This window comes from Acanthopagrus latus, chromosome 23 (genome assembly GCF_904848185.1).
Source record: "Acanthopagrus latus isolate v.2019 chromosome 23, fAcaLat1.1, whole genome shotgun sequence".
In the NCBI taxonomy this organism is placed as follows: Eukaryota; Metazoa; Chordata; class Actinopteri; order Spariformes; family Sparidae; genus Acanthopagrus; species Acanthopagrus latus.
In genome coordinates this window covers 9,518,471-9,542,691 of record NC_051061.1, presented here as the reverse complement: position 1 = coordinate 9,542,691, position 24,221 = coordinate 9,518,471, and the positions used below count along the sequence as shown (strand labels likewise).

Genomic DNA, 24,221 nt, shown 5'->3' with positions numbered 1-24,221 from the left:
TGTTTGATTTTTTTTTTTTTTTTTTTTCCGGGGCTCCACACAGGTGGAAAAATACGTCAGAAGAAAAGTCGACGTCAGTGTCACACATATCTTTCTACACTCAAATTTAATTTAACAATAATTTCAACTTTAGGTAAACTTTTATTGCACTTTCAACTTCTTTAGGTTTTTTTATTCAATGTTGACTGTCAGACAATCAGCATTTAGTGTGTTTCCATTTTATGTCACTTTATATTTCTGCTCTACAGAGAAACATAGTATTTTCACTCACTTTCATCCATCCACATTTCCATCTAAGTATAGTTATGCTATGCCACACTATACATCAAACTACTAACAGTATATAAAGTAGTTGAAATGGGCTTCATCACTCGCATTAGAAATACAAATACATCTTAGGGTATAAATATATATGATTCATAGACATTCAAGTTATCCGTAATTCATATTATGAATAATTTAGTATGTCACGATACTTTTATGTTTAAGTAGAACATATAGTAATTATATTTATGCATTTCGGTATCACTGTAAAGGTCATATGATTACATGTATGATTACCACATCGAGCGATCCGATGAGACTATAATGTCAATGTTTTTTCTTTATTCACCAAAAACGAAGGACAAAGAATATTTGCTTTATTGATGAAATCCAGTAAATCCAGCCGGAAGCCGTGTTTGTTAACATTTTTCACTTTTGTCTATAGACACACTTCCGGCTTCTTGCAACACGCGTGGGCATGTAGACCTGTGCTGCACTCACATACTTTACGCGCCGAGTTCCATTTCACACTTTGTTCACTTCAGTTACATCTCAGTTTTTTGGCTCACAGCAGTCTTCCTCCCCGCAGGTTGTTAACAATGAAGAAGGGCTTTATCCAGCGCTGAAGTACACAATGCACGCTTTGGTGCATTACATATAGGTGTGGCAAATAGGTAGTGGCCAGTACATTTTACAGTCCGGCGGGCCTGAGATCTCACCTCGGTTAAGGTGGTAAAGATAACGTATAGGACTGTGGCTACAGAGGAGGACGACATCTAGTGGTATAACCAGGCATGAATCTTTGGAAAAAGATATATCCTGCAGACATATCTTTTTCCATATAAAATAATGTGAAGTGACTGACTTAGCCAACCACCAAACATAAAGCGTATCCATGACTATAACTGCTCCATCAGTCTGTTTTCGTGTAGCTTCTTTAGACTGCTATGCAAACTTATCCACAGTAATACATTTGGCTACTTACAATAGAATTTGTTCAAATTGTATGTCATGTCCAAAAAATGAATTGGTTTGAATAGCTTATTTCTTTTCAGAACTGCTACCAGACTAATGTTAGGTATCTTTCAGGAGCCGCACACCGGATGCAATGACAACAAAGCCCACTGAGTGATCATAATTTGCAAATATTCATTCCTAAAGATCTGCCCTGGCTACTTGATTGCAAACCTTAATGTGAAACACAATACATGTAGTGTAGTGGTCTACGGACTGTTTATAACCAGGCAAAACAATGAATGCACACAAAAACCCCCAAACACTATTTGGCACACACACAAAAAAACAACTCAGGAACCTTGTAAAATCTGTGCTTAAAACAAGATGGTTGAGAAGAACATAGAACAGACATGGACGGTATTTGGTTAATATGCACTGCAGGTTTTATTACAAGTTCCATTAACTACAGGGTAGAGGAAAGAACTGGGAAAACCCAATTCACATTTACCTACAGCCAAAACCATTTTCATCAGAAAAATGGAAAAAAAAAAAAAATACTGGTAAAAAACACTTGAGCATTTAAAAGAAGAGGTTGGAACAATAATTTCAATCACATCAGAAGACAACCGAGTGTAAAATATTCTGCACATCTGTAACAACCACCCTTCTGTGCAGACAGGAAGGGACGACAACTCTGAAGAGCTTCATTTCTTAGCTGGTGTCCATCTGGAAAAAAAGAATAATTAAATTAAACAACTACAAAAACACAGCTTATTTAATGTAGTTTATTGGTCACTGGCACTGTATGCATGCCAACTGAACATACCCTGGCGTTGTAGGCGTCTAACTGGGCGTCAAGTTCTTCTGCCGATAACTGCTGCTTGCTAGAGCCGCCTCCTCTTCCGCCTCGACCCCTTCCTCTGGCACCACCTGCCCCTCTTCCTCCACGTCCTCTCTGCATGCCTCCGAAGCCACCTCCACGACTTCTGTTCATGCCTCCACCACCTCTGTTCAGACTGAAACAAGAATGCCCATCACACATCATGTCCACAGTGCCTCAAAGTTGAGTTTTTGTGAACAAAAGGCCACTAGACTCACCCCTGCATAGGTCGCCTCTGTGTGTCGATCTGTGATGTGACGAGTTGTATGTTCATAGGCCGCCCTAATTCAGACAGAGACGTAAACTTTGTTAAATTATAACAATGATAAAAGATCAAAGTGACCACATATAATAACTGAAAGCATGATTGACGTTTGTGGCATACCATCAAGTGGGATGCCATTGTACTGTTTCATAGCCTTGAGGGCATCTGCCCTCCTTTCAAAGTGGACATCTGCTGTTCCCAGGCTTCTTCCTGACCGGTCATAATGGACTGCAGCCTTCTTCAGGGTCCCAAATTCAGCAAAAAGTTCCTGAGGAAAGGAAAAAGGAAAACGTTCAATAGATGTCCCTTTGACACACCCTGTGTAACATGCTTTACTAAGAAAAACAAAACACTGATATGGTGAAAATTAAAGTACCTGAATGTCTGCATCCGACACCCCAAAGTCGAGATTGGAGACGAGGAGCTTCCCTCCAGTTTCCACACCAGCTCCTCCGCCGCCCCCAGCAGCACCATTGAAGCCGCTGAAGCCGTTGTCAAACATGTCGTGCTGCCACTTATCTGGAAGCTGTTTAGGCTGCAACAGATGAAAGAGAACGCACCTGCTGACTTCAGGATCCCCCTGCCTCTGTCAATCACAGAGTCCACATGGCTGGGTGTTGGGGCAAGCAGGGGTTCCGGTTCCAACAGGGCCAGGGTGCACAACTCCCCCCAAGAGGGTCCCCCATATTCCCTGCCCACCCCATCACTACAAGCTGTTTTTTCAGTTCACACAGAGGGACATGCATATGACAAACAGTTTAACTATGAACAGCAAGGGGATGCGTTGTAAGTCACTGTATACACACAATGCACATATTTTTCAAAACAATGAGGTTTAGCAGCATCTGTTGACTGTAGATTTACCCAAGACTACTAAATCAAAATTGATCAGTTTACTATCCCAAACCCACCCACAATCTCTGTACTAGCCCATGTACAACTGGCCCTCCCCGGCTAACTACCAACATTGCCCATTGTTTTCTTGCCATCTGCGCATCCACCAAACGCTCTCTCCAGATAAGATCCTCGGGTACACAGGGAGTCGCCATCTGAAGCAGTTGCCTCCAGCGTTGCACCATGTTTCCCGGCCCGCCCAAAAGTTCTTTACCAAGCCACGCAATGGGCTTTCATGAAGGGAAAGTGTCCATTAGATGAGGGAGAAGTGGATCGGAAAAAAGACTAGGGCCTGCTACCCCCTCTATGCGAGCGTGGATTTATAGCGTCCATTTTGAGACCACGCCATTTTGATTGAGGTTGTGTTAGGCTGTCTAAATAATCATTCACACATAAGAGGTGATGATAGGCCTGAACTGGAATACTATCAGGGGGGGGTTGAAGTCCACTGATCCATCCATAAGTAATAGCCACACTGGTTGAAACGCCACCAAACAGGCCTTGTTGTGAAACCCGCCAGCCACTCCCGAACAAAAGGCCGTCTGGTCGCCGAGCCGGATTGCTATGTTCCCAAAAGTGTTGGTAGAAAAAAAAAATCACTTGCGGGTGAACCTTCTCGATGAACTGGTTTCCTCTCACATCATTTTGTTACTTGGGGTGGAAAGCTCTCCTACAGACCGTGGTCGACTAGCTCTAACTTAAGCTGCTGGATTCAAAATGGCGCCGCCAAGGCCTTCGCGATCCAACTTTAGCTAGTTAGCCAATATGGCTAACATTCTCACTCTCTCCAAAAGGGACTCTTCTTGGAAAATGATGCAACACATATGGGTTGTGGGAGAAAGGACACACTATGCATACAACTTCCATTAATGCTTAACCGCAAACCATGAGGCTCTCATTAGAGGGACACTCGCGGTTATAGCAATAATTTCATTCGCTTGACTAGCCAACTGGCTAGATGGTTAGCTAGCAAGCCTATTGGAGAATAGAAGGATGTTACCCAGGCATTTTCAGGATTGCCGAAGGTTTTTTCCTTTTTCAGCCCATTCCTCAAATTTTCTCATACCCTGCTGTAAGGCGTTGGTCTGCCTCTACCGCGGTTCAGGTTCTGTCGGCTCCTCATGGGGCCGGATCCGCCGCCCCGGCCTCCAAATCCTCCGCCGCTGCCTCCAAGACGCCCTGCGCCTCCTCCTCGGCCGCCGCCGGAGCCTCCGCGGCCTCGACCTCTTCCTCCGCGGCCTCCGCCTCGCTGCTGCCTGTTCTGTTTGATAATGTCGTCTAGAGACATATCCATTTTATCGGCCATTATGATGCCCCAATAGTGCTAAACTTTCAACGAAATATAAAAAAAAATACACCCTAGCCTCGATTGGTCCCTCTCTTTGTCCTTTCACAGATCAACCCTCTTCGCACCGACGAGTAGACACAATGAGCCGATACTCGCAGTATGTAGACAACCTGGGTTGGTGCGCACCGGACGTAAACACAACGTCATCACGTCACATGCGTGACAAATACACAGAAACGCCATTCAGCTGTTACAAAATGTACTATCAGCCCTAATGAGCATACATGATATGACTGTGTTCCTCAGGGACTGGTATGTATGGTTTAAACTCTTACTTCAATTAGAACTAAAACAATTACTTGATCAGTGGCAGAAATGTGATCTTTTGATAATCATTTAGCTGCTTCCAGCCTCTCGAATTTGAATATTTTCCTTCACTGGACTCATACTTAATATCAATGGACAGACAAAACAAGCAATTTTAATATATAAGCTTTAGCTTTAAGCTTTTTAAAAAATGACTCAGACTTCAATTGCCTGATAAAATTAACAACCATGAAATATAATCATTGGATGCAGGTCTAAAATCAGCACAAGCAGGATACAGCATACATTCCTCCAACCATCTGGCTTCATGAAATTCCCACCAGTGTACGGTCAGTGGTTTCCTTTCTCCATGTTCCACAATAATTATTCATTTAGGATCAATACAAGCAGGAGTACTGTAAAAGTCTTTTATTCAACATTTTGTTTCAAGGCTTAGGGGAGGGAAGTTAACCAAGGGCAGCATACTCGGGGAGGTCTCTACTTAGTAAAGTCCATTTTTGAGGGCAAGAAAATTTATAATAAAAATGTTGGCCTTCTACATTGTATTTGGCTTCCAAAACCTGCCCATAAAGTGTGTATCCAATGTGATCCTTACATTACCTCTACAATTTACTGATCCAACTAATTTCCGAAACTGAAAAAGAAAAAGGAAGTCAGCCCTTCTCGCATTTTCCTCCAAAGTCGTATAAGTAAAGAAAACAGGGTTTGTACTTAAGACTGCAGTCTTCTGTGTCCTGTGGAGAGTGTCAACAGTTTGTACCTCAGCATCAGATGTCAGCAAATTTTGATGACAGTTTGCATCAGTCCCGTCCACATAAAGAATGAACATATGAAGATTTTTATGACTTGCAAAAACATGAACCAAGAGACCGGAGAATTTGTGCTCCCTGGAATCCCACTTCTTTTCTTCTTAGTCAATTGTTGAGGATAAAGAGAGAGACAGGGGTTGTTATGGTCCAGAGTTTAGAAATGAGATTGGCATTCTGTGCTAAGGGCCAACAGGGCTGACTTTCTGGCCGATGGAGGAAAAAGTTCTTGAGGATAACGGGTGGAAAAAAGCGACTCGACCATCATGGGAAAGACTAGGACTTCTTGGAGTCCTGTGTGTTGCGTTTCTTGAGGTCACTCAGGTCCACTGGTGTGAAAGCTGCAAAAGGACACACAAAAAAGTTGTTAACTGGCCTCTGATTAATTTAATCCCCAAATTAAATCCAGCTCACTAGTAAGGTACACTGTAACTTACAATGTAGGTTAGGATTTGGGTTCTTCTCCACATACTCCTGTGGTCCACGGTCATTACGTTCACTATTTTGTGTTGATCTGATGTCTCTAAGCACACACTGCCAGGCTGTGAAAGCGTCAAAGACAATATGCTTTTATTACAATTAAAAAGTCTTTATCCGACCCTGCACACTTGTTAGCGATAGCATGACAAGACAGGTAAACAAGCTCGACCTAATGAAGGTGAGACAATCCCATTATCACTACATCCGAAATGACTTGCATTTGGTAACTTGTAAACTGATTCTTAAACACTTTTCTAAGTAAGTGCGTCAATGGCGGTTATTGTACTGAGCATATTAACGCCTTGGTCAGACTACAAGACTTTCTCAGACTTACAGTTGTTGCAGTTTGTATACTTCATGAAAGATCAGCGACAAGGGGGTCACATATTACAAGAACACACGCGCAAGGTGACACAGGAATTACGCTGTCCAAATGTGATCACTGATTTGCATAACAAACAAGCAAGAGAAAGAAAATAATTTGGTAAGAGACAGATTTGAATGGTGGGCAGCAAGAATCATTTTCACCCTGAAAACATATGTAAGGAAAACACATTTACAAACACTGAAAAGATTGTGCCTCTTTGCATGACAGAAACTGCAGGCCATTATTGTGTGCACTCCAGACGAATATATTCATGATAAGATGGGATTCTGAGAACAAAAGTGGATGACTGCAGAGGGAGAAAGAAAGAAAGAAAGAAAGGTGAGGCTGTTCTCATGGGCTGTAGCCTTCAAACCCAGGCACTCAGACATTACTGACACTAGCATGGCGGCTTAAATGTTTCCTGTGGCAACCTCTAGTAGCTCTAAGGGGCATTTTTGGGGTGGGTTCCTTTTTTTATCTTGTGGACACACATGCAAGTGCCTGCATGGCACATAGCTCTGCTACTGGTTTTAGTTTATTCCATTACTCTGCAGGTGGCGGGAACTTGCCAAGATGCAAATGCTTTATGGTTTTCTTTTAAGGAAGGAACAGCTTTTCGACATGCCAGACCTCAAGAATACAAACAAAAGAGTTCTAGGGAGTAACATAATTTTGGTTTGTTCGGAAGAAACAAATGAATTGAATTTAAGGTATTCTATTATAATGGCACAAAGCACCAAAAGGCATCTGTTCAGTTTATGGCATCAACTGCTCTACTGCTAACAGTGAACCTGGCCATTTAAGAGATATATGCTGCAGTTACATGTGCCAATTTAACTGGCTTTAGAATGAAAATGAACAATATACTCGAGAAGCCCACAACAATCAGATTTATATGAGTGGTCTGCATTAAGCACTCTGTGCCTGAATATACTACTTTTGTGGCTGTTGAACAGGAGATAGCAAGTGAACCAGTGACCTTCCGGTAACAAGATAATCAAGACCTCAATGGGAGAAGGAGTACTTACTATCATGTATAAAGCGCACATTTTCTTCATGTGCTGGAGTGAAAAGCTCCCCACTGTTAGTAGGGGATCGGGGGCTTGAAGTCCGCTTGTAACTATTCACCATCCTGGTAGCAGATGAGCTTAACAAACATGAACACAGTAACATTAGCAGCAGCAACATACATCCACAGATCTTTTAACTTATTTGTTTACTGTAAACTAAACTTCTCATAAAAAAAGTCTGCCTCTAAAGCCCAAAGCAGTAGGTACAATTACATATGATGAAATGTAAATATCACGTTTAACACTGACTCATTTGTGCTTGTATGCCACAACTTGTTACAGACCTGGTCATTCTGTTTGCAGTCTGTACTCGCTCCTCGCTCCTCTATGGTGAGTGGATTTGAAGAATACAAAGGTTCAGAAGTCCTCAGCTGAATTCTAGCAATTACAACAACCACTTGATCTAAGAAGTCAGTTTCTAAATGACATTACACGAAACTACATTAACACCAAAGTGATCTATTAGAAACAGCAAACTGGTGTCTACTGCTGGTTAGCCAACACGGTTCATTTAGCTAGCTGCTTGCTATAGTCACTTACGATTAACTGTATAGTCCTGATGTAAAGTAACATTAGTAACAAAGCGAGTGTCGTTAACTCTTATTTTGAAGCGTTAATTAACATCTAAATCGCCAAGGTACGCCGTGCGTCTGGAATAAATTAACAAATGTTGACGTTAGCTAGCCAGGAGGCTTTTGTTTACGTTTTTACTTCAGTAGTGTTAGCAGCAAGCGACAGAGCCTAACACAGTAAGTTAGCCACTGCTCATGTTTCCATGAATAAAAATGTGTATTATCATACAGTTATTCTGCTTTTTTGGATTCGTGTCGCCCTATAGCCGAGACCCGAGGGTCAGCTAACTATAAATTTGCTGACACAATAATTTCGGCTAACTTTAGCTAGCTAGCTGCCTCGCTAGCTGGTGATTTACATTGTCTTGTCGTAACGTTAGCTTGCAGCAGCTAATATTTTGCAGGCGTTACACGGGGCCCAGATAATATTTAGAAAGACACACGGTGCAATTATTTAAAAAATGTAAAATTGTCCAGTAATGGACACAGTGTTAAGATATTCAACAAACCTTTTTGTGGCCCTTCCTTTCAATTTCTTTATTCAGAGACTGTACGCCGTCAGACCTGGCTAAAACGTTGCCAATGCCAACCAATCATTTCCGGTAAAAGACACGGAAGTGAAAGAGCTCTCAGGCTCTCATCCACAACATAGGACCTGAAGTATTACGCTCCTTTACAGAATAACAACAACAGCATCAATCTTAATAATAGTAACAATAACAATAATAATAATGGTAATAATAATAACAGTAATAATCACCACACATTTTGATGCAATTTAACTAAGTACATTTACTCAAGTACTATTTTATTACAATTTTTAGCCACTACTTTAACTTAATTACATTTTGGAGGGGCGTATTCTACTTTTACTCCACTACTGTTGTTACTGGTTATTTTGCAGATGGCATCATACATCAATATTCAGACTGCCAAATAACCAGTAGTATACAGTATATACATACATGTTGATATATATAATTTTTACTTTTAAAGTTTTACTTTTCATACCTCATAGGCAGGAAATACGTTTTATACTTAGTACCTTTAATATCACATACTTGAGTAGGCAGCTGTTACTATGGATGACTTTCACTCATGCCAAAGTAATATTTTTCACACACACACACACACACACACACACACACACACACACACACACACATATTGATTTACATAGTCTTGTCTCATATCACTCTTTCCAAAATCTTTCCTTTAATGAAAATTAACATTACAGTGGTGTTTTTTTATTGCTAATTTATTGCTTTATCACCATTTTAATTCCAGTTTAGCTGGTCTACTATCACAATTTTAAAGCATCAGCAGCAAAACCTGCCTAAAGTTGCTACGTGGGTATAAAAATCTTTGAACATAGTAGTATTGCACTTAATAAAGAGGATGGCTGGAAAGCTACATCTTGAAGTGATGGTGGTCCCCAGTTCTTGTCACACACTTTTATTGTTTTTTCCCTAAACAGAAAACACACCAGCAACTCAGTCGTATTTATAAAAAAAACCTCTTTATTTATGAAAACGTACAAAAATAATTATCGAAGAGAAAAGTATAAGACTTTCATTGCCGACATTCGTGTTTCTAATACAGGAAACAGCAGCGATACATTAGGGGATAAAACTGCAGAAGAGTTTGTAAGAAGAGTTTGTACAGGATCAAGTTGATATTTTGACCACCAACAGAGTATCAGATATTTACAATGGCTGATCCTCCTGCCCAGCAGTGAAGATATGTAACCGTATTGGGTAATTTTTCCTCAGAAATGGACTGTGCCCGCAAGTAAAGAAGACTTTTTGATTCAGGGACACAATGTTGGTATTGTGTTTCGGAGATTGTGAGTGAAGACGGGGGGATATCTGTTGATTAACATCTGCAGCACTGGTGCTATGAAAAACACACAAATGCACAAAATAGAGTAAAACAAAAGTAGATTCAAACAACCAAAATGATAAATACAGCTTGATGGAGTACTGCTTTATGGCTATTATTTAAAAAAAAAAAAAATCAACTTGTGCTGCACATGTTGCTTTACAGCATCAGTGGCAGGACCTCATCTCTTCTTCCAACTTGCTACAAGTTTCTTTGATACTGTACACTTCTAAATACATTTTTTTTTCATCCTCTCCAAGAGTCTGGTCGGCTTTCTTTCTTTCTTTCTTTCTTTCTTTCTTTTTTTCTTTCTTTCTTTCTTTCCTTCCTTCTCTCCTGGGTCCATTTGGTGCCCAGTCACACACAGCCCGCCTCAAACAGTTTGGCCAGATCTTTGTAGTCTGGGTCGATGAGGTCTGCAGGCTTCTCTCCACTTTCGTTCTCGGCCTCTGTGCTGGCTCCCATCGACAGCAGATACCTGAAGAATGAAGCAGACACATTTATTCCACAGAAGTTCTGGTATAAAAAGAACAAAGGCACAGTTTATCATTACTGCTTTTTTTAATTCTTAATTTTCTACTGTTTCAGAGAACTGCCAAAATTCAGTATTGTGCAGCCATTCATTTATTTGTCCAAAAATATATAACATTTTGACATTTTCCCCTGTTTTAATCCCTTTTGCTCACTACTGAGTACCATGTTTATGTATTGTGTTGTATGGTTATATCACAGTTAAACGTTTCAGTGTTCAGAGCCAATCTACCCGTGTCATATCCAGATTTTTTTCTCCGCCTTTTTTTTTATGTCATTGCATTAAGTGTGCAAAATCTCAGTTTCACGTGCCTCTTTCCCTTCGTTATTAAGACTAAAGATGTGTTATGTAGGAATTGGGTCTATTTTCCATGCTGACAAAGCAAGTCATGTGTCACCTGGCGATTTCTGGGTAGCCGTCGCTGCAGGCCATGTGAAGTGGCGTCCAGCCGTCTTCGTCCCTCTGATGGACATCGGCGCCGTATTTCACCAGCAGCTTCACCACCTCCAGGTTCCCCGTCAGCACGGCTTCATGCAGTGCCGCCATACCTGCGCACAAGACTAAGTCACTCCCCTGCTGCAGCACCGATATTAGGCCTGTCTCTTATTTCACATCTAGTTTCAAAGTGAACACTGTGGGGGCTTTGCTCACCTGAGTGGAAGAGCGTATCCACGCGCACCTTCCTCGCTCTCATGAACCGACCGATTTGCTCCAAGTCCCCCCGCCTCACTATATCCTGGAAGATGATGTCATTGGGGAAGTGCACAGTCCTCTTTGTGGGTGTGACCGGGATCACGGGTGCGGGACGCTCCTGTGCCTGCGTGCGCTGTGTTGAGCTGTACCGTGAGCCCTTGCTGTACGAAGGGACGTACGTCGACGCGGCCTTGTAGGTGGACGTGAGGCGCGATGGCGTGTAGTGCGTCGAGCTGTACTGTGTGGGCGTGTACTTTGTCGTGGAGGTGTATGAGGGTGTGTAGTGCGTCGGTGTGTAGTGTGAGGGGGTGTGATAGGATGGCGTGTGGTAAGCTGGCGTGTACTGCGAGCTGCGGGTGTACGTTGACACTGGCACATGGTAGTTGTACTTCATCCCGGCGGTGGCTGCCACTCTGCCTCCCCCACTTTGCTGTGAGCCCAGGAAGAGGGACGGGAGAAATCCACGAGAGAGAACACGCCAATCCAAACAAAGAGCAGTATCCTTTGCTCCGGGTCCCTTCACCCTCCTCCTCGCTTGCTTATTATCCTTTTAGTGTCCAGCTGGCGTTGCCTCCTGCTGTGGCTGTAGAGTACAAACACTTCAATCCTTCTTTTGGCCTGTACGCTCCTTTTTTCTCGCGCCCGCTGGGAGTCTCTCCCATCCGAGGTTTGAAATGATTTTTCTCACTGTGGGTTTGCTGTTACACAGAACCGTTGTCTGATGGGGCAAGCGGGGAGAGGAGCCCTATATACCCTCTGTCGGGCTATTTTGGGGCCTAAGATCCAGTGACTTCAGCCTAGAAATGAGTGGCCCTCGTGCGGCTCCTCCCCCCGTGCAGTCACATGCCCTCTGACACGGCACCCACCCCCAGATCATAAAAAATGTTGACAACCCAAATGTTCCCTTTGAGTTCCTACTTCAGTCACATCTTCCCGCATAAACATCTAAACAGCTACGATTATTATCAGAGTTACGTTTAGCCAGAATGCGTAGAAGATGCGGAGCTCAGTTATATTCACTATTTTGAGACTTTTCTAAGCAGTTATACATGCCAATTTTATGTGAATGATGTTATTTTGGGGCTATTAATGGAAACGATTCATGGCGGGACACATGAACAACAGCAAACAGCCACAGCACGTGATTTCCCTGTGGCATGTGTTGTTGTTTTCTGCTGCTTACATCATTCCGGATGTTGCAATAATGTCTTGAGAAATAAATTGGTTTCAAAAACACACACTCTTTGCTATTAGAAGAAAGATCTTTAAAGGTGCACTATGTAGTTTTCAAGAAGGATCTTCACTGACTGAGTTTAAACAAGCTAGATAAACAAACTCTTCAATTTCATTGACCACATAAATTGAATAAACAAACCGGCCTAAAAGGACAACACAGTTTCATACTATTTGACTTTCTCTAGCTGTGGCGGACCCTGCCACCTTTCTAGTTTCAAACAGTGTTCTGGGGACCCTATTTTTCTCTGAGAACAGCCTGTTTCGTGTTCCTCTGGCTGACCTGCAGGTCTGTCAGGTGACACTTGCCCTTTGCATCATAACCAGATACACCAATAAACTTTGTCTGCTGAGGAGGCCGGTGTGGGAGTACAGTCAGGACTGAACTGAGGGGGCAAAAAATGTAAATGTAACCTCTCCCCTCAAATGCCACTGAAAAGTCACATGGTTGCCAGAAAGAAGGCTATTTACAATACTGACCTATTGCCACACAGGGAAATGACAACATATTTGAAATAGATGGGGCAGACACAGCAATAATCCTACAGAATAAGGACAAGAATAACAGTATTTTATCACTGAGCACATGTCAGTGGTGCTATAACTTCGTTCTGGTGGCGCCAGCTGTCCTCTGACAGACTTTCGACGGGCCGAGCTGGTTGTTACTGGTTCCCAAAACCTTTGGAAGAGGACTTGGGCATTTCACAGACGCTGCCAATGTGAGAGAGGAAATAGCGTAGCTGCCATCCTCAAGTTTTTGTTTCTCACTATGACTCCAACCCTTGAGGTACGTCCTTTCCCCAGAACCTGATCCCCCCCCCTTGAAACTTGCAGCTATTCTAATGCGTCCCTGAACATCCAATCGTATAATTAATCACTTTAAGGGCACCTGCTCACCGAGCTACATTTGTTCACAACACCGCACTTTATATGTTTTTCCAGTTCTGTGTTACATAAGCGGAGGAGGCAGATCACATGATGCAGATCATCCCAGCCGGAGATGATCAATTAATTTCTCTCATGGTAAGAGTTGACCCCAGCTTGGAATAACAACACGATTCATTATTCATCACCTCCCCGCACTACTGGTCTCTAAACAGGGGGAACAAGGGGAACAGGGGGAAAGAGGCTTAGAGCTAATGTCTAGACAAATTGGAGTGAGAGTATTGAAATGTTCACAGCTTGAGGAAGAGACTTTTGGAAGCAGATATCGGGTTTCACAGTCTCATATATGGTACTGAGGGGGTGCAGGGGCGTCCCTGAGCCATGGTGATACTCCTTCCAGATTCTGTCACTCCTCTCCAGCGACTTCCCCCACCAAGAAGAACCTCAGCGTGGGGAAAATGTTTTTCTGTCTCAGCCCTGGTGTTAAGGCCTACTCCTGCGGTCAAATGCCAGAGAGAGGTCTCACACGTTATGGCTTCCTGCTATACATAGTGCCGCGCTGTCCTTCCCCGCCCCAGCAGGCCTTTAGGTCTATTTGTTATGATCTGTCAGATTACCCAGAAGTCAGGGGTGACAGCGTTCAGGTGTGTGGAACAACGCCAAAGACATTGTTTGCAAGAATATCAGCTCCCTCAATGTGACCTCTCAGTCAGTCCATATGGTCCCAAGCATGTAGTGCAAGGATGTCTGTTTATTTATATATATTATTTATACAGGACCATGTCTGTTGATCAGTGTGTCTAAAGCAGGGGTGCCCAAATTCTTTCCCCTGGAGGGCCATAACTGAGACTTAATTGGGGGCCCCAGGCCAAAAGCAGATGTATATGCACATATCTAAAGAACTTACTTACCGCTCAAAACAATAAAACAACATACAATTTTTTTTTTCACTTGAAATATCTGACGAGCCAATTGAACCTTATGTTGGGCAAACACTTTGAGCTGGTCTGGTCTAAAGGCTCAACACTACTCAGTTATCTAGTGTTTTTGCTCTTTTCAGGAATGTATCCAGGGTTTTCTTGCATGTTGTTACATGTCCATTATGTAGGATTTGATCAGCAGAAATATTCATATTTATGAATAATGTTTTTGTCACCTTAGTATGAGACCTTATTGCGGAGGGAGTGGTGCCTCTTTCACAGAGTCCACCATGTTTCTACAGTGGCTACAAGGACAAACCAAACAGTGGCTCCAGAGAGGGCCTTTTTATGATTTTAGCAACAAACATACGGGGTTGGTAAGGGAAATCTGCAATGTCACCTAGATGCTCCTAAATCCTACACACTGGATCTTTAAGTGTATTGAAACAAAAGGTGCAGTGCTCCGCTTATAAAACATCCACAGGGTGCTAATTGTTAATGACAGGATGTAAACTCCCCCATGGGCTGTAAAAAAACTCACACTCCCTGAAAAAAATAGCTATAAAGTGCAGAGGACATGACCTCAGTGACCTCGGTGGTCTCAGTGGGAGCTGCAGCCCACTGTGTGGGCCGATCGACTCAGTCTCGCATTCGACAATCCATACTAGCGTCAGGAGGATTGATTTTTGGCATCTGAACGCTCCTCTCCTCAAGCTTTTGCCTCCCTCCTGCTGCAGCTCCCTAGTTCAGAGAGTTCACACAGGAAACACATTCAACATTGAAAATGTGTAGAACACAGCAAGTAATTAACAGTAAAGGCAAGAGCCCGCCATCTGTTTGTTTGGTTTTAAACCTTGCTCAGAGCATTAACTGATATGCATGCTTGCCTACACACACAACTATTTTTCACTTTCATATGGACACATAAACACAACAGACACAAGTTTGACTCTACAATATAATTTTTTCCCCCGTCATATCAAATGTTTGAAATGTCATAATATCAATATAAATTCTTTACCAATTCTAAACAGTGCACCTTTAAAAAGCAAACTCAAATTCTGACTTATTGTCAACAAAATACAGCTGGCAGTCTGTCAGCGGGCTCCACTGGTGATCCATTTGTGTCACTTTGCTGCAGCACCTTGGCTCCATGCGCCGAGTTATTCAGGGATAAACAGTACAGGACAAACAGACACACGAAGCCCAAACCAAAAGAATGGCAATTTTAATAGCGACCTGTCACTGAGGCTTATCACTCGGCTATACATGTTAGAAAAAAGCCAGCTATGCATTCCCTAACACTCAACTGCCTCTCGTGATGCAGGTAGGATTCAGGTTGGTGACCGCACGGCCTAAAAATAAGAGCCACGAACCGTCCTGTCCGTATAGCATGCTATGAATGCAGGCTGCCATCCTCGTAAACATTGACGTCTCACAAAGGTCAGTGTAACACAGGTCAGATGTGCCTGAGGAAATTCAGTTAGAACGATCCACATGTGTGAATAAACATGGTGTAGTTTCACAGCTTCGACGCTTGGCAGGAATCTCAAGTAGAAGTCGTGGGTGAAACGGAAGGTACATCTTTGCAAAAACACCACTTGATCCCCGCTGCCCCTCTCAAGAGGCTTCCTAAACCTTTTTTTTTTTCCCAGAAACCACCCTGATGTCACACGCTGGCCCCGTGGGTGACAACAGGAGCAGTAATGTGTTTCTTAACACGCACACCTGGATCACTGGAGGGATTAGTCTCTGCCTGGACCTACGCGGGCCCCAGCGGGAGATGAGCAACTCGCCCGGGCTGAAGAAAAGTATCTGGTTACGGCACGCGCGTTGGGCTGAAAAAGAGGGGTTGGAATCTAAATCAGGAGCGTGTAATCCTCTGTCGGTCGGTGAGAAAGAGGGACATCAGACGCCCGCAGCTGTGGAGATGGTTCCATGTTGGGAGGGTTTAAATGAGGCACACTGGCCTTAATATTCACCCCGAACTCTTTAAAACTAGAAAACCATATTTGTGATATGTGTCACTGTAGATCTGATAGAAGAGCTTGGCAACACTTTTTGTGAAGGTACACACATTAACCATTAGCTTGATGCTTATAATCATAATATATTAGTGTGTTAGCTCTTTATTAGTCGTTATAAAGCTCTTATGAATGCCTCCGGATGACTGTATTCTACAGTTGTTCCTCAATAACACACTGATTACTGATTGATAGTAAATAAGTGGGTTGTAGTACATGAATTACAATATTAAAGGGTAACTTTAAGGTTTTCTTTTAAAACCTACAGCCTACACTACCCACAATACAACTTAGGCTTCATACAACTTTTTCACATACGCAGTAGTTCTCCCCAACACCTGCAAACAGACTTAAATGTGTACAATATAATGCTTTACTCAGTAATGGACCTTTAATGGTGGTATAACACATAATGAACAGTGTTCGAAAGCTAATCTTACATTTCAATGCATGTAAATATCCTTGGTCAGACAGCAAGGCCAAAAAATAATCAAGCTCTCATGTGAAATTAAAGCTAAAAACTGAATTCTTTTTGTGGGAAATGACTGTTTATACAATATTATTTGTGGTGCCCCCTGCTGTCAGAGTGACACAGTCAATTTTAGGATCAACGATTTACAGCGCAAACAAAATGTAAATCTCAATTGATTTGACTGACTGGTGTCTAAATATAGTTTAGTAAATGGCTCTTCAAGCAGAAAACAAACAGAAAATAAAGATTTTACGGCCGATTCATAATGAATCATCAGTTCTCCTTTAAAAAGATGTAAGTAGGACCTGTGATGGAGGAGTGATCTGCACTCTGGCTGAACCAGCATTTCACTGCAGCATGGACAAAGTCTATAACTGTCTCTGTTCAGGGCAACAAAGGCACCGTCACTGCTGAGGTGACAGACGACAGGGTGGAGAGAGGGACAAACTGTGAATCTAAATCAAATCAAAACCTAGATGATTTGATGCATAAAGATGAAATATTGATGGAAGTTGGAGTTGGAGTTGATGGAAGCTTCAGTGTCTCCAATTACAGAGGGCCCTCTGTTTAAACTGCAGACAGTTAATCAACAAAGAGTCAAGTTCAGGAGTTTCAGAAAAAAAACGGAGGTTTTAATCTTGTGCAATAAATTCTCCAGCCATGAGGTCCCAACACTGTATACATAAGAGCATTTTGCTGTGTATTCAGCGTGTTGGATAGTTTCTTATAGAAGTTATCCGAAAGAGAATGAAGTCCGACTGGAAGTAACCAATTATCTTGGAGGTGAGGTTCCTCCTGTTGTATTCACCTCTCCTCTCTCTCACTTTGGCCACTTTAACTCTTCAAATCTTTTAGAAAATGAAAAATGTTAATTCAAACATCACCAATGAACTGTAGCTATGACTGTGTCATGCTGAAATGCTGATGAGTGCAAACATTTGTGGTATTAGACCGATACAACAATAATCTGTTTCTTTTATTCTGTGGTCAGTGAGTGAAAACTCTCAGTTAATGGCTTTGTAGCTGTAGAATATAGACAATACAGATAGATGATAACATAATGGACACCAGGGAATGGTAACAATGCCCTACATAAGTGCTCCTGGTGGATCCTCGAGTGCATGTAGACTACAGAATCATTCTGCGTGAGGAGAAATCATAAACCTGAAAGTCGCCCGCACAGAGCCAAGTGAGCACATCGGACGAGCCAAGCAAAAGTAAATTGAGCCATTTGCTGTTGAAAACGAGCCCAACGGCCATCTGGTCCCACATACGTGGCATGACCTTCGTGGTTCCCGTGCCTCTGGACTCTTAAGTTGCAGAGCCCTCCCAGTCATGAGCGCATAGTTTCCATGGGAAACGCTCCATATATATTACCACGGAGTGAATTCTTTGAAATGCCACGCTATTCAGAAATGGTATTCATAATGTATGTTTGACACTTTTTCTTTAAAGACTGGTTAGACATCAGTTATAATGGATGGATCTTACACTGTTACAAAAAGGATGGTGAGTGATACGGGTTTTCTAACAGTTGAACATGGCAGTGGTCGCCTAATTTGATTTCACACATTCAATTTTAAATAGAATATTAGTCAGTGAATTTAATATTAAAGGGGCCCTTTTTTTTTTTTTTTAGAAGAAATTCAAACTCAATATTTATAATGCTAATGATGTAATAAAACAAACTCGGAAATATGTATTTTTTTCCATAACTGAATGAACAGTCTGTTCTCAGGAAGATGAAGTCCCCAGAACACAATTATAAAGAGTAAAGCATACAACTGTGTTCACTTGTAAGACCAGTTTGTTTATACAGTTTATTTAATCGTGGAAATGAAGGGGCATAAAAATCAGTCAACGAACATTTTCCTCTTGTGATAAAAGTGAATTTTCCACAAAACTACACACTGCACCTTTAAAGTTTTGTTTTTGGAGATGAGGATTTCTACTTGGCCACTGAAAAGAGTGTCTTCTGTTTGAAACCAAACCAAACATGATGACACAATAATATGTTGGATACTGCTGCCTCAATTTATTTATCTATTTATTTTCCTCAAGGTCTTATTATTGTTATTCAACGCCTCCCCCGTGTTTCTGCTCTCTTTTTATTATTAAACGAAATGGATTTCATTACCAACCAAATGTACGTGCCTGAAATAAAATCAATGCATCAAAAGATACCATGATGAGGAGTGTTCAATTCAATGTTTTTTTTTTCTTTTTTTTATTAAAGCATTTTTACTTATATGCAATAACAACATAATGGCAGCGTTTAAGAAACAGTCGTAAAACCCAACCAGATGTGTATCATATAGATACAGGGGTTTTGTTTTGCATTGCCGCAATAATCAGCAGGTCAATCAATCACACGTAATGCAACAAGACAGTAATAAGATACGGACAAATGTGCTGCACAGATAAGTAGTTACATAAACCAATCACCTTCTCCTCTAATGACCTCCAGTGAGAATAGAACACAGCGGCACTGTCACGCTGGTAATCACTGCTTGTGATACCATGAATGTTTTCGGAGAGTATTAGTTACTAACTGCGAACCGGTCGATGAAAGGTGCAAACTGTGACCTCGATTCAATGCCGAGCCTTGTAACCGACTTACAATGAGAATTAATTGCGGGTTATTTATCGAAGCGATGGTATTTCATAGCCCGTTTGTCGTCCTACATACTGCTCGCTGGCGCAGGCCCATTAAAGAGTCGTGCTGGGACATTAAAGACGAGTACCTGCAGTGGAGAGCAGTATAGGTGTGTGTCTGTTCAATTGTACATTGATTTTACTGTAGAACAGTAATTATTTACACAGAGTTTATGGACTCCTGGACTGCATTTGACGCCGCAGCTTCCTGGTGGTAAATGATGGAAGAAAAGATAGATAATGGTATTTATATCACCATACAGTATATGTTTTATTCTTGTCGTTGACAGGCAGCCACATGTCCCTGTGCTGTATAGAGGCAGCAGGCACCTCAGGCATGCCATTGTGTGAAAGACCGCTACTCCATTGTCCTTCATATACTGAGTAAAGGTTAGATTCGGTAGGTCCACCTGTTCCGTGTCCTCCATCTTTCATTACTTAAGCTCGCACAAATCCAGGAAATTAATTCATGGTAACCTTGTGCAGCCTGGTCAGAGTGAGCAGTGAAGGTGGTGGAGGAGGTGGAGGAGGAGGAGGAGGAGGAGGAGGTGGTTCACTCAGTGACCACTGACTGAAACGGGCGCCCTCATTGTGCAATCGGGCATCAACAAATTAGGCTCACATATGCACAACTTTTAACCCCTGACCTCCTTTTCCATGGGTGCAGCCTTCAGCGGAGGTAACCCAATCCTCGCACAAACAGTCGGACGGCCTCGGTGCTACTCCCTCTCCCCTATGTGCTAAGTCTGCACCCTCGCTCTCTCGCTGTGTCCCGGACAGCTGCAGCGCCTGTTTACTGCCTTTACCTCTGTGCAGGGAGGAGTCCTTTAAACTTCACCAGTGTCAGCAGCAGCTTCTCACAATGGGCCAGAAACTCGCTCTCGGTGTCCTCCAGTGACTATTCCAAACAGTCTATAAAAGCTCTGATGCTTCTCAAGGGACTATTTATTCTAAGCTCTACTGGAAGCCTTTTTAATTTCAGGCTGCACGGGTCACTGGAAAATATCAAACTGTGAAGTGTTTATGAGGAGACATGTGCAGTCGAGAGGTGCACGGGTTCAAACTCCCTGCCCTTTCTTATGCCAGCGTTTAGGCACGGCCCGAGCAGTTATATTTCTCTTGGAACAAAACACACATTTACACTCCCAGCAGGCGGCCTGCAGAGTTCACTCACCCCCACCGGGATGCACCTGTTATTGTTTAGGTCTACGTAATGGCTATGGCATTAAGTAATGATTTTAAACTGTGCTAATAATCACATTTGACCCTGAATGCAGATGAATTAGTCTGCATACACTCACTTCTAATGTAACCCAAGTCTTTCAGAATCTGAAACAGGTGTAAGGTAATTGTGAGACTCTCTATATAAAACTGACTTTAAGCTGCTAAGCGCTAACTTTCAGCATGTTAAAGGTGCACAGATCCATAAAGTCTGGGCTCTCACAAGACACAGATCTGAAACGACTGCCAAGTGTTGAAACGAAAGTATTTAGAGGAGGATAGCAAGATATGCACTTTAGTCAATAGGCAAAGGGCGCGATAGCTTTCGCATGTTAACTGATGATCAAAATGGTTGCAGCACCATCCCAAATATACAGTATACCCTCACGGTGGCTGAGGACATTAACAATCCCGCTGCAGACACAAGAAAGATGAGGTCTACATGATGACCTCATTGCTGCATCTGAAGACCACAAGCAGCACTGGCCCCATAAGGCCAAGTCAAAGACGGGATATTCCCAGAATGCATTTCACAGGGGTCAATATGCTAATTTTAGCATGGCAGCCAATGGCAGCGGAGGAGTTCTGCTCCAGATACAGGAGGAGCTGGCTCGGGTTACGTGCCGGCGACACGAACAGTGTACGTGCAGTAATAAAGAGGGTACAGACCGAGCCCTGTAAAAGCGATTCATCGCCTTATACATAACCGAGCCCCTTTCTTTAGTTACTATTGACATCAGAAGCACTCATCAGGTGACTGCGTTACGCCCCTCCGGTTGGTGGCGGGAGCCGGCTTGTAACAGGGATCCCAAAGGTCTGACACAGGCCACGGCTTTTGGGAACAGCAGTAAATCCACCGGCTTCCTCCTTGACACCAGCACCATGCTTGGGCAAAGTGTGCGGCGTCTGAGGAGAGAATGCACTCAATGCACCCCATCATCACTTTCACGCACACACACATACACACACACAAACACACTGGATAAAATGGGAGTCAGAGAAAGTCTGTGGTTTTGTCTTTTGGTCATCGAAAAATAAAACCAACGCGAGTTCAGGCTATGCTGTTAAATTATACTCCAGCAGCCTATTTCTAACATCCCTGATACTGTATTACTCCTGATGTTTATGTAACACAGCAGTATCAGTTCCTGTGTGTCAGAATATGCTGTTCCCTCCTGTCAAGGCCGTCCCCCTGGTTAAGTAATATGATTAATAAAGCATGAGACGGCTATCCTCAGAGCAGGGGTGAATTTTCGTTTTGGCACCTCAGAGCCGCAGACGTATCCATTCATAGATACTTCCACGGAGCTCACAGAGGCCAAATCACTCTGCATACGAGAGCTCTGCAGACCCGAGGGAATGGTGCAAACCCTGGAAATAGTCGACCACGCCCCGGTGTCACATACTATGCACACATTCATAGAGACTTAGCGCGATAGCAGCGCAGAGGCGGTGGAGCACGAGAGATTAGACGTTTCTGCGAATCTGACGTACAAACACGAGAGTATGGACGGACCAGGGGCGGGCAGATAGTGAAGATGAACACTTCATCTCCCCCACGGGCCGATCTATACGTTTCGTCTGCGCTAAGAATGGAGATGAAAGTGCGTGGGCTGGTGGAAGGCTGTTAGCTCTGGTGTCAGGTGTCACAGACTCGCACAGGGATTTGATCCGCTGTTCAGTGTTCATAAGAGCTTCCTGTCAAAAGGCAGATCCTCATAATCCATTCTGTCGGCAGCAGTCGAAGTGAACTGGGTGAACTCAATGTATGCCCCAGAATCCAGGTCCCCTTATACCTGCTGACATGTGAAACCATTGTGTCTGCAAAATGTCAAGCTAGGAATACAATGAGCGCTCTTTGACATCTACAGGTGTTCGAAAGGGGGTCAAGCCATCTAAAACCACAACAATCAAAGGATATCAAGATAAACATTTGTGTGACACAGTTATAGAAGAAAATGTATTCATCTGTACATGTGCCTATTGATGGAAGAAATTTTGTGTCATACCAGGTAAAGCACAGGTGTAACTGATAAAACCTAATATGGCTGACTATTGCACATGTGAAAAAATGAGTATAAGCACTTTTTCGGCTCCAAGGGAGTAATTACATGGCAGATAATGTTTTGTAATTACACGATAAATTGCCTCTAATGATGTCACTCAGTGGCAATGTTGCATCATGGGTAACACAGACCCCAGGGTTTCAATGTTCAAGAGCGCTGGAACTCTCGAGGGCCCATTATGGACTCATTAACAACAAATACACAAAGTTGATACGGCAGAAGCAGAAACATCACCTTTTTCTATTTCACACATTCTTCCTCCTTCTCAAACCCTTGTGCCTATTTACCCATAATGCAATTTAGTGGCTGGGTGACATCACTGGAGGCAATTTATCAGATTACACGCAGCTTCCTCTGGAGCCCCCAAAAACTTTATACTACTTTTTTCCCCATATGCAGTTGTAGTTCTCAAGACCTGTACACACACTTTACTGTGCAAAATTGGTGGAGCTACCCTTTAAATACTTTATTTAATGTTTCATTTGAGGCACAGTATCAAGTCTAATAAACTGATCATGTTTTGTTTGTAAAAACTGAATCTAGAGTAACTAGATTCTCCAGCTGTCAGATAAATGCATTAGAGTCGTCTTCTATAGTAGCACCACAATGACATACTCAGATAAAGTCACATATGAGAACAGTGCCCGAGTAAATGTAGTGAGTTACTTTGATTTTCAGGATCAGGTTTCAGGGTACTGGTATTATTCATGTTGGCTCGCTGCCATGGCTTAATGCGACACTTGAACAGAGCTGAGCCAACGTTAACGACTCAAGTAACATCTGTGATATTTACTCCCGCAGCACGACAAATCAAAATGTTACGGTGGCCCTGAGGGTATAAACAGAGCGACTCAGAAAACACAGTGACACCTCAGAAACATTTCTGTCTTCTGAAATGTTGTTGTGTGTTGACCCTCAGGGCCGCAGTGAAATGTCAGCCTGTTGCCTGATTCCTTTGTCAGTGCACACTCTCCCCATTTATTTTGATACCAGACAGTGCTGAGGTGAAAAAAGTCCTCGGGCGACGTTAGTCAGCTGCGAGGACAGACCCGCATCTTTGAAGTTTTACTCATGTCGCACAGCCGTCACCTTCAGGTGGGAAAGGAGAAATTGAGCAGGTTTTACCAGCCGTTTAGATTAATACCAATGCTGCTATTAGTTTAACATTGTTTTTGAACAGTGTCACATTATGGGCATATATTTTATATGAATATATGATATAATATGGGAAGGTTCACTCCTTTTAAAGACACCACATATTATCAAATAAAAGGAGACACAAAGAATAATCAGTTTTTTGTTTTGCACTCACTGCAATGACGTGAACATTTGGTGCATCTCAGAGTTGTAGTTAAAGGGGCTGGCAGAGGCAAATTGTCTATTCTTAAAAAATCTATCAGAAGCGTAAAGCCATTAGTCAATTAGTCTTTCAAGAAACAACTCTGAAAGCTTGAAGTCATTTTTAAAGC

General features: G+C 42.6%; 3 protein-coding genes across 5 annotated transcripts; all 3 read right to left on the bottom strand.

Moving 5' to 3' along the window:
- Positions 1-1,641: 1,641 nt before the first annotated feature.
- alyref (Aly/REF export factor) lies at positions 1,642-4,701 on the bottom strand. Of its 2 annotated transcripts, none has more exons than XM_037088765.1 (6): positions 4,327-4,701; positions 2,743-2,901; positions 2,487-2,634; positions 2,320-2,383; positions 2,048-2,237; positions 1,642-1,947 (listed from the first exon to the last, which is right to left on the bottom strand). In XM_037088765.1, exons 1-6 carry the CDS (start codon positions 4,564-4,566, stop codon positions 1,933-1,935), a joined length of 816 nt encoding a protein of 271 aa, XP_036944660.1. In that variant the 5' UTR covers positions 4,567-4,701; the 3' UTR covers positions 1,642-1,932. The 2 variants fall into 2 exon arrangements, with proteins under 2 accessions (XP_036944660.1, XP_036944661.1); XM_037088766.1 differs by lacking the exon at positions 4,327-4,701 and adding an exon at positions 3,353-4,304.
- Positions 4,702-5,268: 567 nt separating this feature from the next.
- mcrip1 (MAPK regulated corepressor interacting protein 1) lies at positions 5,269-8,826 on the bottom strand. 2 transcript variants are annotated; one of them, XM_037088768.1, is made up of 5 exons: positions 8,680-8,826; positions 7,883-7,976; positions 7,557-7,675; positions 6,119-6,223; positions 5,269-6,022 (listed from the first exon to the last, which is right to left on the bottom strand). In XM_037088768.1, exons 2-5 carry the CDS (start codon positions 7,888-7,890, stop codon positions 5,958-5,960), a joined length of 297 nt encoding a protein of 98 aa, XP_036944663.1. In that variant the 5' UTR covers positions 7,891-7,976; positions 8,680-8,826; the 3' UTR covers positions 5,269-5,957. The 2 variants fall into 2 exon arrangements, with proteins under 2 accessions (XP_036944663.1, XP_036944664.1); XM_037088769.1 differs by having other exon boundaries at positions 7,883-7,923; positions 8,680-8,794.
- A 1,334-nt stretch (positions 8,827-10,160) lies between these two features.
- On the bottom strand, positions 10,161-12,002 carry LOC119013878 (protein phosphatase 1 regulatory subunit 27). The gene is made up of 3 exons (XM_037088767.1): positions 11,235-12,002; positions 10,981-11,131; positions 10,161-10,529 (listed from the first exon to the last, which is right to left on the bottom strand). Exons 1-3 carry the CDS (start codon positions 11,668-11,670, stop codon positions 10,409-10,411), a joined length of 708 nt encoding a protein of 235 aa, XP_036944662.1. The 5' UTR covers positions 11,671-12,002; the 3' UTR covers positions 10,161-10,408.
- Positions 12,003-24,221: the final 12,219 nt, after the last annotated feature.